At 67.3% G+C, this 17,612-nt stretch overlaps 3 protein-coding genes across 3 annotated transcripts; 1 reads left to right on the forward strand and 2 right to left on the reverse strand.

The window, feature by feature from the left end:
* Positions 1-6: 6 nt before the first annotated feature.
* On the reverse strand, positions 7-5,666 carry C13H14orf93 (chromosome 13 C14orf93 homolog). The gene is given in 12 exon segments (XM_065565300.1): positions 7-126; positions 128-340; positions 342-476; positions 794-837; positions 840-905; positions 1,926-2,029; positions 2,302-2,363; positions 2,442-2,542; positions 2,545-2,697; positions 3,117-3,512; positions 3,515-3,589; positions 3,592-5,666. Coding segments are annotated over 12 exon segments (1,464 nt in total). The 5' UTR covers positions 3,647-5,666; the 3' UTR covers positions 7-66.
* A 3,426-nt stretch (positions 5,667-9,092) lies between these two features.
* PSMB5 (proteasome 20S subunit beta 5) lies at positions 9,093-11,823 on the reverse strand. The gene is made up of 3 exons (XM_005290174.4): positions 11,592-11,823; positions 10,355-10,661; positions 9,093-9,607 (listed from the first exon to the last, which is right to left on the reverse strand). The coding sequence occupies exons 1-3, from the start codon at positions 11,793-11,795 to the stop codon at positions 9,306-9,308; spliced, it is 813 nt and encodes a 270-aa protein (XP_005290231.2). The 5' UTR covers positions 11,796-11,823; the 3' UTR covers positions 9,093-9,305.
* A 1,186-nt stretch (positions 11,824-13,009) lies between these two features.
* Positions 13,010-17,599, forward strand: LOC101934044 (proteasome subunit beta type-11). The gene has a single exon (XM_005290173.4). It carries the CDS (start codon positions 15,128-15,130, stop codon positions 15,938-15,940), a length of 813 nt encoding a protein of 270 aa, XP_005290230.3. The 5' UTR covers positions 13,010-15,127; the 3' UTR covers positions 15,941-17,599.
* The last annotated feature ends 13 nt before the right edge of the window (positions 17,600-17,612 follow it).

Consider the following 17,612-nt stretch of genomic DNA (forward strand, 5'->3'; position numbering starts at 1 on the left):
GCCCAGGTTGGGAGGGTCGCTGGCCCCCTGTGGTGGCCATCTTGGGTGTGGGGCGGCTGTCCTGGCTCACTCATCCTTCTCCACCTTGATCTCGAGGAAGGGGTGGAGGTCAGGGCAGAAGGCCTTGTCGGGGCGGGGGGAAAGGGGCGGACCTGGAGTCCCCCCCCTCTTCGCGCTCCTGGAAGCGGGGGTCGTAGAGGTGGGGGGGCAGGAGCTGGGCCTCGGCGGAGGGCAGGCGCTCGGAGGGCGGCCCGTAGACCCGGTTGGCCTTGGCACCGTGCTTGGCATTGATGTCCAGGCGGTAGCAGAGCTGGGTGAGGGGGGCGGCACGGAAGCGGGGGGGACCGGGCCACCCACACCCCCGGTTCGCTCGGGCTGTCCTCCTCGTCTGACATGAGCTCCTCCGTCACGCCCCGCCACAGCCGCTGTTCCTCAGGGCCCAGCAGCCGTGCCACGCCCGCCCGGTTGGCAAAGAGCTGGGGGGCAAGACGGGGGGTCAGCCCGACCGCGCTGTGAGAGGCTCTGGCCCTGCCCCCTGCCACGGCCAGGCACGGCCGCGCCCCACCACGCACCTGTCCCGTCACACCCCGCACGTGGCCCCCACTCCCTGCTGTTTACAGCCCCCTGCCCTGCACCTACATAACCCCGATCCACATGCTGTGCCTCCCGCATGGCCCCGCCCCCTGCTGTGCACAACCCCCAACCCTCCTAACATGCACCTCTCATGGCCCCTGCACCCCCCTTGGCACCACCCTCTGCCCCTTCCGGTACCCCACCATGCCAGGCCCCTCACCCGGTAGCGCCGGCTCCGCAGTTTCTTCTCCTCCTTTTCCTTCAGCCCTTGAAGGGGTTCAGGGAATTGCGATACTCGCGCCGCTTGGTCAGGAAGTACGCCACGCAGGCACCTGGGCACGACAGGGCTCGGTCAGCAGCACGCCAAGGGCACCGAGGGGGCAGGGGTCGGGCAGGAAGCGCCAAGGGCACAGAGAGGGGGCAGAGGTCAGGCAAGAAGAACGCCAAGGGACACACAGAAGGGGCAGAGGTCAGAGGTTGGGCAGGAAGCATGCCCAGGGGCACAGAGAGGGGTCAGAGGTCGGGCAGGAAGTGCCAAGGGGCACAGGGAGGGGGCAGAGGTCAGGCAGGAAGCGCGCCCAGGGGCACAGGAAGGGGCAGAGGTCAGCAGGAAGCGCGCCAGGGCACAGGGAGGGGTCAGAGGTCAGGCAGGAAGCGTGCCGAGGGGCACAGAGAGGGGCAGAGGTCCGGCAGGAAGCACGCCGAGAGGCACAGAGAAGGGGCAGAGGTCAGGCAGGAAGCGCCAAGGGGCATAGAGAGGGGTCAGAAGTCAGGCAGGAAGCGTGCCGAGGGGCACAGAGAGGGGGCAGAGGTCCGGCAGGAAGCACGCCGAGAGGCACAGGAAGGGGCAGAGGTCAGGCAGGAAGCGCGCCCAGGGGCACAGGGAGGGGTCAGAGGTCAGGCAGGAAGCGCCGAGGGGCACAGGGAGGGGTTAGTGGTCCGGCAGGAAGCACCGAGGGGTACAGAGAGGGGGCAGAGGTCAGGCAGGAAGCACGCCGAGGGGCACACAGAGGGGGGCAGAGGTCAGGCAGGAAGAATGCCGAGCGGCACACAGAGGGGGCAGAGGTCAGATGTCAGGCAGGAAGCGTGCCAAGGGGCACAGAGAGGGGTCAGAGGTCAGGCAGGAAGAACGCCGAGCAGCACACAGAGGGGTCAGAGGTCAGGCAGGAAGAACGCCGAGCGGCACACAGAGGGGGCAGAGGTGAGGCAGGAAGAACGCTGAGCGGCACACAGAGGGGTCAGAGGTCGGGCAGGAAGCATGCTAAGGGACACAAAGAAGGGGCAGTGGGCAGAGATCGGGCAGGAAGCGTGCCACGGGGCATCGGGGGGACAGGGTGTAAACACGCGCTCACCCTTCAGTTCCTTGTCCGTGTAGTTGTGCTGACTCGTCACCAGTTCATGCCTCAGTTTCTCCAACAGGAATTTCACCACCCCAATGTTCCAGGAAGACTTGATGCTGCCAAGGGGGCAGAAGGGAGGGTGAGAGTCATGCCAGAGCCCTGCATCCCACTGCCAGACAGGTCTAGAGGTTAGAGAGTTGGGGCTGGGAACCAGCACTCCTGGGTTCTATCCCAGCTCTGGGAGTGGAGGGGTCGAATGATTAGACAGGAGGGGGAGGGTAATGGAAGGACTCCTGGGTTCTCTCCTGGCTCTAGGAGGGCGGGTGGGTCTAGTGGTTAGAGGGGAGGGGGAGGGCATGGCAAGACTCCTTTGCAGGGAGGGACTCACCTCTCAGAGCCGTTGAATCTCCTCTGGTTCGTGATGTGGTTGTGGACATTATGGACGAGTTTCTGTGGGGCAGACAGTAAGTCATTGGGGTGAGGGGTCCCCAGGCCGCCCCCCCACCATCCTGGGCAGCCCCCACTCACCGACAGCACCAGGTCCCTCTTGCGCCGGGTGTTCTTGGGCCCGTTGCCCCGGCTGCGGCAGGGGGTGCTGATGAACCCCAGGGAGAACCGGGGCTCCCCAGGCCACCATCCTCTAGGGCAGTGCAGGGGGACGGCTCCTCGGAGCCCGAGGGCGAGGGCTCCCCCACGGGCTGGGGGGAAGGGGAGGGGGTGGTGGGGAAAGCCGGGACCACCACTCGCTGATGGGGGACCTCCAGGGGGGGCAGCTCCTCAGCACCTTGGGGAGCGGGGGAGAAATGCATCAGCCCTGATGGTGCACCTCACTCCCGACCCGCAGCCCCCTGGGATCACCCCACACCACTGCAGTGCCCCTCACTCCCAACCTGCAGCCCCCTGCAACCTGCCCAGCCCCTCACTCCTGACCCATAGCCCTGTGGTGCCCCTCACTCTTGACCTGCAGCACCCTGGGATCCGCCCCCAGCCCTGCTGGTGCCCCTCACTCCCGACCCACAGCACCCTGCAACCCCCCCCCCCCCCCAGCTCTGGCATTGCCCTTCAAGCCCCAGGCGCCAAGTGGAGGTTGGCGTGACTCCCATAATGCATCACTGCCGAGCAGTCTTAGACAGAAGCCAGCTGTTCCCGGCCAGAGGGGGCTAAGCAAGCACCATGGCAGGGCGCGGAGGGTCTGTGGCTCACACACCCCACCCAGTCCCGAGTCTCCAGGCTGCACGGGTGAGAAACCCAGACGTCCAGACGGCCCTGCCGCTGCCCCTAGCTGCCTCAGCTCCTCGATCACCACTTGGACGCTGCTCCCCAAGCCTTCAGCCTCCTCCTCCTCGGCCGCCAGCGGGGGGGGGCTGGCCTTGACAGTTGGGTGCGCCTCCCTCCGCAGTCCCCCCACCTCCTCCTCCAGCCGCCGCAGGGCCTGGTTGTTGGCCTTGGCCAGGGCCAGGGCGGCTTCGGCCAGCCCCACGGCCTTGTCCAGGCGCTGGTAGATGACGTGCAGCAGCTGCTCGGAGCTCTGCACCGCCAACCCATGGCCCGAGACGCTGATGGGGGCGCAGGGGTGCGGGGGGCCGGCCGCGCTACCCCCCCCTCCGCCCCCGGCTCCCGCTTGCAGGCACAGCAGCAGCCTGTGGCCTCCTGGGCGCCGGGGGGTGAGAAGAGGATGTGGCGCTGAAGGACATGGTGGTCCCAAGGGATTGTGGGAGCTTCCCCCTCAGCATCCCCGGCACGGGCAGCCAGGGCGCAGGCACACCCACGAGTGGCTCCCAGAGCCCATGGCGCTCCTGAGTGGGGGTGAGCGCTGCAAGGGCTGAGGGGAGGGAAAGTCAAGGAAAATACGACCTCTGGGGGGGTGGATTGGGGGGGTGGATTGGCATGACCCAGGGGTGGGTGTCTGTGAGGGGGGGCTTGGTGGTTGCAAGTGGGGGGTTGGTGTGACGGGGGGCAGCTCTGAGGTGGGGGGGGCAATTGTGAGAGCGGGGTTGGCATGACCCAGGGAGATGGCTGCGAGGGTGGGGTTGGCATGACCAAGGGATAGCTATGGGGGGGGCGTAGTGGGGGTTGATGTGACATGGGCTGGGGGAGTTGGCAAGACACAGGGCGTGGGGGGTGGCGTGACATGGGGCTGGAGGGTTGGCATGATGCCAGGGTGGGTGGGTTGGCAAGACACAGGGTGGGGAGGTTGGTGTGATGTGGGGCCAGGGGGGTTGACGTGACACGGGGCTGGGGTGGGAGGATTGGCGTGACACAGGGCTGGGGGGGTTGGGATGATGCTAGGGTGGGTGGGTTGGCGAGACACAGGCTGGTGGGGTTGCTGTGACATGGGGCTGAGGGGGGGTTGGCGTGACACAGGGCTGGGGTGGGGAGGTTGGTGTGATGCGGGGCCAGGGGGGTTGACGTGACACGGGCTGAGGAGGGGTTGGCGTGACACGGGCTGAGGGGGGGTTGGCGTGACACAGGGCCGGGGGTTGGCATGATGCCAGGGTGGGTGGGTTGGCGAGACACAGGCTGGTGGGGTTGCTGTGACATGGGGCCCGGGGGGTTGACGTGACACAGGGCTGGGGTGGGGAGGTTGGCTGTGATGCGGGGCCAGGGGGGTTGACGTGACACGGGGCTGAGGGGGGGTTGGCGTGACACAGGGCCGGGGGTTGGCATGATGCCAGGGTGGGTGGGTTGGCGAGACACAGGCTGGTGGGGTTGCTGTGACATGGGGCCCGGGGGGTTGGCGTGACACAGGGCTGGGGTGGGGAGGTTGGTGTGATGCGGGGCCGGGGGTTGGCATGATGCCAGGGTGGCTGGGTTGGCGTGATGCAGGCCGAGGGGGTTGGAACAGGGGCTTGTGTGACACAGGGCTGGGAGTCCCCCGGGATCCTCATTTCCATAAATCTAACGATACCCCATCCCGTCCAGGGCCGTTGGTTGTTTACTTGGGGCCCAACGGTTTAGAATCCCGCCTGCTCAACGTTCCACTCCGTGTGCAGCGCGCGACCGAGAGAGGTCGGGGGGGTGGGGTGGCGACGGGAGGAGGGAGCGAGCGCTGCGGCCGTGTACAAAGCGCCGCGCCCCCTCGCCCCTAACGCTCTCATTGGCTAGCGTGGTAAAAGCCTAAAGGAGCCGATTGGCTGAGAGCTGGCTGTCGCTGGGCCAGGGCAGAAGGGAGAGGGGGTCAGGGAGCAGAGAGGGGAGAAGGGGTCCCTACAGGGGGACTTTGATGTTGGCCCTTTTCATGGCCACCCCGTAGCCATCTTGGATTTCAGGCTGCCCCTTCCCCCCAAACAGATGATCTCCAGACCTGGGTCACGCCTACCACCTCCTGTCATGTCACGCCAACCTCTGTCATGGCCACCCCAGCCTGGGTCATGCCAACCCCCCCACCTCTTGTCAGGTCACGCCAACCTCTGTCATGGCCGCCCCACACACAGCCCTCCTCCCCACATGTGTGGCCCTCCTCCATCGCGGCCTCTCTGTCCATCCCTCCCTACACATGGCCAGTGGTGCTGGAACATTTTTAATAGTGGGGGTGCTGAAAGCCAGCCCCCTTACCACTGTGCACCCCGACCCCCAAGCTGAGGCTGGGAGCAGGGCTGCACCACCTCCCACACCCCTAGTTCCCATGCCTATGCATGCGGCCCTTCTCAATCGCACCCTCCCCTCGCCAGCCTTCTCCACCCCTCCCCTCCCCGTCACCCGCTCCCCACGCCGGCCTTCTCCTCCTTTCCCCTTCCATCCATCCCTCCCCATGCTGGCCTTCTCCTCCCCTCCCCTTCCCTCCCCTCCCCATCCACTCCTCCCCACGCCGGCCTTCTCCACGCCTCCCCTCCCGTCCCCCACTCCCTACACCGGCCTTCTCCTCTCCTCTCTCCGTCCATCCCCTCCCCACGCCGGCCTTCTCCTCCCCTCCCCATACATCCGTCCCCAAGACAGGCCTTCTCCCCCCCTCCCTTCCCCGTCCCCCGGTCCCCACACCGGCCTTCACCTCCCCTTCCTTCCCCTCCCATCCATCCCTCCCCACGCCGGCCTTCTCCACCCCTCCCCTGTGAGTGTGTACATCTCTCCTCCTTTCTGTCCTCCCATCCCCAAGAGCTGTGCAACCGAATCCCGCACCCAAGACATGTATCTACCCCCTCCAGCCCCCTCCCTGTACAGCCCCCCACATCTATTCCCTCCCCATCTAGCCCCCCCTGCATCTATCTAGTCCCCACTCCCTCCCAACCAGCCACCCCTCCCCCATCCAGCCCCCACACCTCTCTTCCTCTCCCCTAGCCAGCCGCGTCCCATGTACCTATCCCCCCCATCCAGCCGCCCGCTCTGTATTGCACACGTCCCTGCCCCAGCCCGCCTGTCTGCACGTGTGCCCAGGCTGGGCAGTGCAGGGGGGCTGGATGGGGGGCCAGGCCTGGCCCCCCAGCGCCCCGGCTAAAGGATACAGGAAGGTCGCGGGCGGCTCTTTGTATTCGTGTGTGTGCACGAGGGGGGGACGTGGGCCACATGCCCCCCCCCCACCCGCTCTGATTGGCCGGGGCGCTGCACACGCCCGCCCAGCTCCCCCCCAGCTGCACACGCCCGCCCACAGCCCGCACTGCTCCCCCAGCTGCTCCCACCCCCTCACCCCCCCGCTCCCATCCCTCCCACCTCACCAGCTGCACACGCCCCGCCCAGCTCCTCCCCCCCCCCCCCCCCGCCAGCTGCACACACCCGCCCACAGCACGCACTGCTCCCCCGGCTGCTCCCCCCCCCTGAGCCCCCCCCCCCCCGCTCCCACCTCACCAGCTGCACACGCCTGCCCACAGCACACACTGCTCCGAGCTGCTGCCACCCCCTCACCACCCCGCTCCCACCTCACCAGCTGCACACGCACCCCAGCTTCCCCCCCAGCTGCACACGCCTGTCCACAGCCCGCACTGCTCCCACCCCTCCCACCTCACCAGCTGCACACATCCACCCAGCTCCCCCCCCCATCAGCTGCACATGCCCCCCCACAGCCCACACTGCTCCCACCCCCTCAACCCCCCCTGCTGCTCCCCCCCCAACCCATGGCTGGCACTGCTCCCCCGGCTGCTCCCACCCCCTCAAACTCACCCCCCACACAGCTCCCACCTCTTTCATCTCACCTGCTGCACACATCTGCCCAGGCGCCCACCCCTAGCTGCACACCCCCACCCACAGCACACACGCCCCCAGCTGCACACTCGTTCCCCGGTCAGGCCCTGCCAGGGGCACCCCAACTGCTGCCACCAGCTCCTACCTCCTCACCCCCCCCCCTCAGCTGCACATGCCCACCCCCAGCTGCCCACACCATGCATTGCTCCCCCATCTGCCCCCACATCCTCCGCCGGCTGCCCCCATCCCTCACCCACTACACATGGCAGCCCACACCGTGCACACCCCCAGCTGCAGATGCACCCGCCTTCCCCCCACACGGCATTCCTCGGTGGGGCCCTGCCAGGGGCACCCTGACCTGCTCCCAACCCCAACTGCTCCCCATCCAGGTCCTACCCCCTCCCACCTCCCCGCACTCCTCAGTGGGGCCCTGCCAGGAGCACTCCGATCTGCTCCCCCCGCCCAGTCCCCCCCAGTTCCTACCCCCTCCCATCCCTGGCTGCTCCCCCCCACAGCTCCCCCCCCGTCCCTCTCAGTCACAATTCTCCCCTCCCCGGTTTGCTCCATGTCCCCCTCTCTGGAGTGCTGGGGGGGATAAGACCATTGTCTCTCTTACTTCCCCCCCCACATCCCCCAAGTCCCGCTCCTCACTGGGAATGGAGAGGAAGGGGCAGTGGGGTCGAGCAGAGATGGGGGGCAGCCAAGGTTAACCCTGGTTCGCCTCCCACAGAGTGACCCAGCCAAGAGCAGTGGGGGTGAGATGGGGGCTTGTGGGGCATAGGCCTCTTGGCAGGGAGCCCAGGACTCCTGGCTTCTCTCCCTGGCTCCAGAAGGGAGTGGGGTTTTGTGGTTACAGCAGGGGGTGGGGCTGGAAGCTAGGACTCCTGGGTTCTCTCCCTGGCTCTGGGAAGGGAGTGGGGTCTAGTGGTTACAGGGGAGTGGGTGGGAACCCGACTCCTGGGTTCTAGCCCCGTCTCCCTGCTGCCCCCTGGTGGGCTGCTGACACAGCACCTCAGCACCGCAGGCGAAGGCAGGGCACAGGGGCGGTTACGAAGCCTGCTGAACATGATCCAGGCAGATGGCGCCAACCCCAGGCCAGCTCTGGGGTGGACTGTGCCCGGGCCCCCCACTGCACATGGCGGCTCAGAGCAAAACTGCTGGTTGCAACTGACGTCCTCATGGTGCGGTTTCACCTTCCAGCCCCGCGTCTTGTCTGTGCTGGCTGGGACAATCGCTCCCGGCTGTACCCATACACCTGTACTCACACCCCCAGCGCTGGCTGGGACACTCACTCCCGGCTGTACCCATTCGGCTGTATTCACACCCGCAGGGGTGGCTGGGACAGTGGCTCTTGGCTGCATTCACACCTGTAGCTCTGGTCATGCCCAGCTCACCCCCTGCTGCAGATCACGCCGGGCCGAACCCATCCTCAGTTCCCACTCCCCCAGTTGTGGGGTCAAGCACTACTGGCTGGCCCCTGGCAGGCCAATGAGAAAACGCGCCCGGCTGGCGGCCAATGACCCGGTGAGGTCCCTCTGGGGACCAGCCATGCAGCCAGCTTCTACCCTCGGGAACAGCCGCACCAGCAGAGACTCCTGGCTCGCCACCAGCTGGCACTGAGCCTTGGCACGAGGAATTTACAAACTGGGGCCCGCTGGGCAGTGCCGCGATACTCCCTGGAGGCCAGCGCTGTGCAGGGGTCAGGCGGGGTTGCGCCGCACCCTGTCCCTGGGGATTTACAGCTGGCAGGGGCAACCCCTCAGGCAGTAAAGCAGGTAACAGCCAGGCACCGGTGCTGTGTGCATGGGGGCGCTGCAGGGTGCCTTGGCACTGCAGATCCTGACTGCCCCCATCGGTGATGCCCCCTGTGCCTCCCCCAGCATTCCTGGGAGGGCAGAGAACTCAGGGTCAGAGCACACTGCACCCGGCCCCCAGCCTGCCCCACCCCCGGATTCCCCGAGCCAGGCTCACCCCCGATCCGGAACGGGCTGATGCCCAGGGAGTGGGTGGCACTGGCGGCCCAGCCTATGACTGCCCCCCACCCCCCAAATGACGACACTCTCCAGCTGTGGGGCAGAAACAAGCTTTATAGGGAACCAGCAGGGTCCTCGCGCCATGGGCCCCCCCAGCCACCCCATGGCCCTACCACCCCATTATAGGCCATGCCCCCGCCACGTGCAGTTAGCCCAGCCACACCCCTTCCTTTGTAACCTCCAGGGAACCCCCATGGCCAATCCAGGCCCTCCCTGCCCTGCCCCCCCCCAGGGCCCCACCCCGCGCTCAGGCGGCCCCATCCCCCTGCGGGTCCCCGCGGTAGTGGGCATGGAGCTGGGCCACGTCGTCGGTGGAGACGCGGACCCAGCCGTCCCGCCGGACGTGGTACAGGTTGACCTCGCCCCCGGAGTAGGCATCGCGGTAGGTGGCCTGGTAGATGGCGCGCCGGGCTAGGTCGTAGGCCTCCTCGGCTGGCATGTCGGGTGCGTAGCCGCGGTCCAGCACCCCATAGGCGTACACCGAGCCCGAGCCCACGGAGAAAGCTGTGCCCGAGAGGCGGTTCCCCTCACTGTCCACGTAGTACAGGCCTGAGGAGAGAGGGGAATCATTGCAGGGCTGCCCCCGGAGATGGGGTCCCCCCCTCCCAGGGACAGGGGGCATTGCACATGTAACCCCCTCCCCCCGAAAGTGCAGCCCAAGGGGAGGGGATGTGGCAATGAGGGTCCCATGGAAGGGGTAGATAAGAGGATCACCCCAAGTCCCAAGGGGGAAGGTTGGAGCCGGTGAATGGGGGGGGCAAGGAGTTGGGGAGGGAGGGGGCTGGGGAGACCCAGGGAGGGGGCTGGGTGCTCTGGGGCCCCGGGGGGCGGCTGGGGAGACCCAGGAGGGGGCTAGGTGCTCTGGGGCCGGGCGGGGGGGGGGGGGCGGCTGGGGAGACCTAGGGAGGGGGCTGGGTGCTCTGGGGCCCCGGGGGTGTGTGGCTGGGGAGACCCAGGGAGGGGGCTGGGTGCTCTGGGGCCCCGGGGGGGGGCAGCTGGGGAGACCCAGGGAGGGGGCTGGGTGCTCTGGGGCCCCGGGGGGACTGGGGAGACCCAGGGAGGGGGCTGGGTGCTCTGGGGCCCCGGGGGGGCTGGGGAGACCCAGGGAGGGGGCTGGGTGCTCTGGGGCCCCGGGGGGGCTGGGGAGACCCAGGGAGGGGGCGAGGTGCTCTGGGGCGGCTGGGGAGACCCAGGGAGGGGGCGAGGTGCTCTGGGGCGGCTGGGGAGACCCAGGGAGGGGGCGAGGTGCTCTGGGGCGGCTGGGGAGACCCAGGGAGGGGGCTGGGGCGCCCTCACCTGGGCCCCGCTTGTCCCAGCCGCAGATCATGGTGCCCATGTGGAGCCCCAGCCCCTTGTACTGATACACCATGTTGGCCAGCAGCTTGGAGGCGGCGGCCACGGAGATGCGCTCCTTGTTGCGCAGCTGGTAGATGCGGCACTGCCGGGCTAGCAGCCGCTCCCAGAAGCTGCAGTCGGCGGCGCCGCCCGCCATGGTGCCCAGCAGGTAGGGGTTGATCTCGATCACCTTCTTCACCGTCTGCGAGGCCACGTAGGAGCCGGCCGTGGCCCGCGAGTCCACCGCCACCACCACGCCCTCCTGGAACTAGGGGAGAGGGGGTCACAGGGCACCAAGCTGGGGTACACCCTCCCCGGAGCACGGTACCCCCCACCACCACGCCCTCCTGGAACTAGGGGAGGGGGGGTCACAGGGCACCAAGCTAGGGTACACCCTCCCCAGAGCACGGTACCCCCCACCGCCACTCCCTCCTGGAACTAGGGGAGGGGGGTCACAGGGCACCAAGCTGGGGTACACCCTCCCCAGAGCACGGTACCCCCCACCACCACGCCCTCCTGGAACTAGGGGAGAGGGGGTCACAGGGCACCAAGCTAGGGTACACCCTCCCCAGAGCACGGTACCCCCCACCGCCACTCCCTCCTGGAACTAGGGGAGGGGGGTCACAGGGCACCAAGCTGGGGTACACCCACTGAGCACACTGCCCCTCACTGCCACGCCCTCCTGGAACTAGGGGAGGGGGGGTTACAGGGCACCAGGCTGGGGTACAGCCCCACTGGAGCACAGCACTCCCCCCCAAAGATGGCAGGCCCACTCCTGCACCCTCACTCCACCCCCACACAGACCAGAGACAGCACCCCAGATCACTGCCCCATCCCCTCCTGGGGGGGCAGGGCTGACCCTGACCCCACTGTGCCCCCCAATACGGAGTCCACTGCAGGGGAGGCAGGGCTGCACCATGCCACAGGGGGCGCCCCCTAATCCCCCCCCCCCACACAGACACAGTAGAGTCTGTCCCCAGCCCCCTCCTCCTCCTATGGGGGGGGGGTATCTCCAGATCTAGCTCCGCCCCTGGGGGGGGCTCTCTCTGCCTAGCCCCGCCCCCTGACCTGGTCGCACCCAAGGAGGGCTCCCTCTCTAGCCCCACCCCTGGGGGTGGGGGGGTCTCCCTCCCTAGTACCACCCCCTGACTTGGCTCCGCCCCTATGGGGGTCTCCCTCCCTCTCCGGCCCCGCCCACCTTGAAGGCCAGCGTGGTGGTCCCGTGCAGCAGCTCGATCCCGGCATCCCCCGCGGCCGGGAGCCCCCAGGCGGGCGGTGCCAAGCCAGGCGGGCCCGGGGCCGGGCGGGGTCCGGGGGCTTGGAGCTCGCAGCGCCCCGCCAGCCCGAAGAAGCCGGGCCGGTTGACGGGCAGCTCCGGCGGCAGCAGGCTGGCCAGCGCCATCTTGGGTGAGGGCAGGATGGGGGCGTGGCCTCGCCCTGTCCTATATGTAAGGCCGGCCGCCATCTTGGGTGAGGGCACAGCGTGACTCGGAGGCGCCGTGACCGCCATATTGGACGGAAGTGTTCTGTGACTTCACCTCCTATCAGATATATGGAGCATAGGCGCCATCTTCGGTGAGGGCACAGCGTGACTCGGCTGCTCCGTGGCCGATAGCCTCGGCGGCCATGTTCGGTGAGGGTAGCGCAGGCGCCGTGAAGGCGAGCTGGCTTCACTATCTATGTCACTCATGGGGTTCGGCGGCGTAAAGCTGTGCGTGGCGGCCATCTTGGAAAAAGGCAAGGCGGCTTCACTACCTGATAAAAGCGGCGGTCCGCCATCTTTTCCGAGGGCAGTGGAGATCATGTGACCGACCCCCTCAGCGGCCATCTTGGTTATGGGCAGCCTCGCTTCGCTGCCATCTAACACATGGGGAGCGGTGGCCATCTTTACTAGGGGCATGACTGGCCCTGGAAAGGGATGGAGCTGGAGCCCCGCGCGCCGCCCCTCCTCTAGCACGTGCAGGTCCTCCCGGGGCAGGTCACCCCTGCGATCAGCGTGCAAGGGCCGGGCAACCTCGGGCTGCCACCCTTCTACCCGGATCCAACCTTGCCCCGCCCCTCCCCCGAGGCCCCGCCCCCCGTCACTCCCTCTCCCCACCCTCACTCGCTCCTCATTTCACGGGGCGGGGGGTGAGGGCTCCAGGCTGGGACCGAGGGGGTGGGAGGGCAGGAGGGGCTCTGGGGTGGGGCTGGGGATGAGGTTTGGGGTGCAGGAGGGGATCAGGGCTGGGGAAGGGGGTTGGGGCGGGGTGAGGGCAGGAGGGGCTCTGGGCTGGGGAAAGGGGTTGGGGCTCTGGGGATGAGGTTTGGGGTGCAGGAGGGGGATCAGGGCTGGGATGGAGGCGTTAGGAGGGCTAGGGCAGGGGGTTGGGGCGCAGAGGGTGAGGGTTCTGGCTGGGGGTGCGGGCTCCAGGGTGGGGCTGGGGATGAGGGGTTTGGGGTGCAGGAGAGGGCTCCGGGTTCAGAGGGCAGGAGGAGTCTCTGGGCTGGGGAAGGGGAGGTGAGGGCTCCAGGTTGGGACCAAGGGGGTGGGAGGGCAGGGGGTTGGGGCTCTGGGGTTGGGCTGGGGATGAGGGGTTTGGGTGCAGGAGGGGGCTCTGGGTTCAGAGGGCAGGAAGGGCTCTGGGATGGGGAAGGGGGTTGGGGCAGGGGAGGTGAGGGCTCCAGGCTGGGACCGAGGGGGTCTCTGGGCCAGGGGCTGCGACGCCAACCAGACTCTTAGCAGCCCAATCAGCAGGTGTTCCTGTCAAAAACCGGACACCCTAGTGCAAACCCCCCTGCACACTCACTTGAGCACAGCCTCAGCGCGGGCAGTTGGCAGCCCCTGGGGGCCAGTGTGAGACCCCTTCGTGTGCAAAGCCCCTTTGTGAGTGTGCAACACCCCTTCGACTGTGTGACCCCTCTTTGCCCGTGCACAACTCCCTGTGACGAAGTGGGGGATTTTCTTGTTTTTTCCGTGTTTTTCCAATGGTTTGCATGCAGAGAGGGTGGGACTCAGTTTCCCTGGGTGTTACTGGTTTAACGAGGGGAGGGGAAAGGGAGTTTGTTGTTACAAGGGACCAGTGAGGGAACTTGGGACCCCAGCCAATGGCCTGGAGAATGGAGACCCCAGCGACCTGACCAGCCGGGTCCGGCCAGAGGACAGAAGAGGGGAGAGGAGGCCCACGAGACCCTGTTTCCCTGGAGAGAAGACAATGGACAGAGGCCGGGCTTGGGGCCGGGGGTATCAGATGCCCAGCTGGGAAGCAGGGGGGCTCTGGGCTGGAGAGGGGGAGCAGGCAGAGCCCACCTGGATGCAGGGAGACTGGGATGTGCTGGGCTGCGGGAGGCCAGGCCTGAGGCCCTGAGAGTTTCCTGTGCTGGGTTCAACACTCAATAAACACTCCTGTGTGACACTGGCTGAGAGTCGCTCAGGTCTAGAGAACATGGCAGGGGTGGGGGGGCATCGTCCCCTTCGGGGGTGGAGGCCCCGGGAGTCCAGTGCAAGTGGACTCCCTGGGGGGCCCATGGCGAGAAACAGGGGTGCTAAGGCTCAGAGAGGTGCGGCTCCAGGAGGTGGAGGGGGCCTGACCCCGGGAGAGAGTGGACCCCCGAGAAGGGCTGTCTCACTGAAAGGGGCACCCCCCGCAGACCGCACGGGGCCAAGACTGGGCACGATCTGTGAGTCCGTGACACTCCCCCTTTGCCGTGTTGTGCGTGGATGCAAGCCCTATGAGTGCGCAAACCCCTCTGTGTGCATGCAAATCCCTTACTGGGCGTGCAAATTCCTTTGCAATGTGCAGATCCCCTTGGGAGCCTGCAAATTCCCCATGAATGTGCAAGCAACTGGCTCTGTGTGCAACTCCCCTTCCTCCCAGAGCATGCAACTCCCTCAACCCTTCGTGGAGAGGTTGGGGGGCAACAGCCCTGTGCTGGGGGCAACCCCAGCTGCCCCCGATGTGCAGGGCGTGTAAGGGCGGCTCCTTGCCTGTCAGCATGTGTGTGTACAACCCTGATGCGAGAGTGCAAAGCGCCTGGGGCCCCCGTGCCGATTCAGCCTCCCTCACAGGCTCCCCTGTGTGCAAGTTGCCCCCCGTGCATGTGCACAATCCGCTCTGAATGTGCAAAGTCCTCTGCCACACCACACGTACAGGTCCTCCCCACCCCGTTTGTACAGAGCCCCTTGCGCCTGGCTGTATACCTTCAGGTGTGCCAAGTACCCTGGGCACGTGGAAAGCAGATGGCAGGTGTGCCAATGCCCCCCAACCTGCCAAACGCCTTGGGTGTGCAAAGCCCCGCTGGGACTGTGCAAAAGTCCTTGTGCGAGTGCAAAGCCCCTTGTGCATGTGCAACACCCCTCCCCCCCGGTGTGTGCGTGACGCCCCTGCCAGCCAGCTGCTGCCTCTTACCTCCGGAGCATGGTGCCCGCGAGGCCCTGGCTCAGCGTGTGGGAGGAGACGCTCCCATTTCGCCCTGGCAGGTGTGGGGCGAGGGGTCCTGGCAGACGTCGGGTGCTGTTACCTGACACATCCCCCTGCGTGTCTCTCCCCACCCCCCGCTCCAGGCAGGGGACGCGGCGTGGGGGGTGGGGGGACGCCAGACTGAGCAATGGAGGGTGACGGGAGCTGACAAGGCAGCGTCTGGGGGAGGTTCAGAGACCCACGGGGGGGTCCCTCACCCCAGCGCTGCTGCCCCTCCCCTGCCCTCTATATCTCCTGGTCCCCTCCCTCCCCGCCCCACTCTCCTGGGTGCCCCATGGCTCTGCAAGACTTGCTGCACCGCCGGCCCCGCTCCCCGCCGCCTCCATGGCCCCTGCCACCCCCCTGCCTGGCGCCTGCTGGCACCCCCTGCCCCCTGCCCCACGGCACCACCACGCTGGCCTTCCGGCTGGCCCAGGGCGTGGTGGCAGCAGCTGACACCCGCTCGTCCTGCGGCACCTACGTGGCCTGCCCGGCCTCCCGCAAGGTGCTGCCCGTCCACGCCCGGCTGCTGGCCACCACCTCGGGGACCTCGGCTGACTGCGCCACATGGCTGCGGGCCCTGCGCTGCCAGCTGGCCCTGCGGCGCCAGGAGGACGGGCGGGAGCCAGGCGTGGCCGAGGCGGCGGCGCTGCTGGCAGGCGGGCTGCGGGCACAGCGGGGGCGCGGGCTCTGCGTGGCTGTGGCGCTCTGTGGCTGGGACCGAACCGGCCCCGGCCTCTGGTACGTCTACAGCGACGGCACCCGCCTGCCCCTGGACGTGGTGGCCGTGGGCTCCGGCTCGCCCTACGCCTACGGGCTGCTGGACGGGGCCTACCGCCCCGACATGCCGCCTGCCGCCGCCTACGCCCTGGCCCGCCGCGCTGTGGCCCATGCCACCCGCCGTGACGCCTACTCTGGGGGCTGCGTTGACGTCTTCCATGTGCGCCAGAGCGGCTGGGTCTGGGTGTCCCACAGCGACGTGGGGGAGCTGGGGGGCCTGGCCTGGGCCTTGGGGCCCACCGAGGAGGAGGAGGAGGAGGAGGAGGGAGCAGAACAGACCAGTGTGGACCAGTATAAACCAGCAGGAACCAGCCTGGAGCGTCATTAGCCAGTCTATACCAGTATAAACCAGCATGGACCAGTATAAACGGACGGAGCATTATTCATCTGCATGGACCAGGATCCACCAGCATAAAGCAGTTTAAACCAGTATAAACTAGCAGGGCACCATGACTACAGCAACCCTGCACCGGACCAGGACAACCCAGCTTGGACTCCCACACACCAGCGTGCGCCTGAAGGAACCGGCTCAGACCTGCCTGAACCGCCGTGGACCAGTAACAACCGGCTGGGAGGGACCCCCGGCGCAGGCTGCTGGAACTGGTATCAACCGGGATGTGCCAGTAGATGACCAATAAATGCGGCTGTGGCTGGGCATTGCGGTGGCCGGGGGCTGAGACGTATGGGGGGGGGGGGGGGGTTACCTGTTTATCTCCCCAGCTGGCACCATCCCTCCATCCCCCCGCCCCGCAGCGACCCCTGCAGGGCGAGGCTGGGACTGGAGTAACTGGGAGCCCCCTGCCCCACGCGCCCGGCTGCTGGGGGTTGTTATTCCAGCCACGCCCTGCGGCACGTCACTCCCATGATCTGAACTGGCGTCCGGGGGCGGCAGGGTCTGCCCCCCCCGCCCCCGGGCCCCGACTCCTCCTTCCACTCGGCTGCTTCGCTCCCCGTCTGTCTGCCCTGCTCTGGGCCCTGCCACACTGCCAGCCGCCCGCCCACCCGCCTGCCCCGTCTTTGTCCCTCCGTCCCTCTCCCACTCCCTCCGTCCTGCCCCCTTTCCTCTGTCCCTGCCCCCCTTCCTCCATTTGTCCTTGCCCCACACCCTCTGTTTCTCTGTCCCTGCCCCCCCTTCCTCCATCCTGCCCCCGTTCCTCTGTCCCTGCCCCACTCCCTCCATCCTGCCCCCTTTCCTCTGTCCCTGCCCCCCTTCCTCCATTTGTCCCTGCCCCACTCCCTCTGTTTCTCTGTCCCTGCCCCCCCTTCCTCCATCCTGCCCCCCTTCCTCTGTCCCTGCCCCACTTGCTCCGTCCCGCCACCCTGCTCACTCTCTCCCTCCTGCTCTCACGTTGACCCCCCATCTCTCCCTCCCCCCCTTTCCTCGGCTGCTTGACTCTGTCCCGCCAGCCCCTGATGATCCCCCCCCGTCATCTGGGGGGACCCTGGTGTTCCTGGGTCCCTATTAGTGGGTCCTTCATGCTCCATTGCTACTGTTTGGGGGGGGGGTCCTGCTGGCCCTGCCCCTTCTCATTTACATAGAAATTAAATCGGAGACAAAGACACTTGGGCAGAACAGTCATTACAGCATCACCCCCCCTTCCCCCGGGCCCTGCATGAACCGAGGAGTCCTGGCTCCCCTCCCCCCTGTTCTAACCACCAGACCCCACTCCCCTCCCAGAGCCAGCTGGGAACCCAGGAGTCCGGGCTCCCAGCCCCCCTGCTCTAACCACCAGACCCCACTCCCCTCCCAGAGCCAGCCGGGAACCCAGGAGTCCTGGCCCCCAGCCCCCCCTGCTTAAACCACCAGACCCCACTCCCCTCCCAGAGCCAGCCGGGAACCCAGGAGTCCTGGCCCCCAGTCTCCCCCGCTTTAACCACCAGACCCCACTCCCCTCCCAGAGCCGGGAGGATCCCAAGCGTCCAGGCCCCACAATGAGGCAGAGGTTTGTATTTTACAAAATAAAGTGTTTATTACGAAATTATAACATGGGCGCTCCCCC

This window comes from Chrysemys picta, chromosome 13 (genome assembly GCF_011386835.1).
Source record: "Chrysemys picta bellii isolate R12L10 chromosome 13, ASM1138683v2, whole genome shotgun sequence".
Taxonomy (NCBI): Eukaryota; Metazoa; Chordata; order Testudines; family Emydidae; genus Chrysemys; species Chrysemys picta.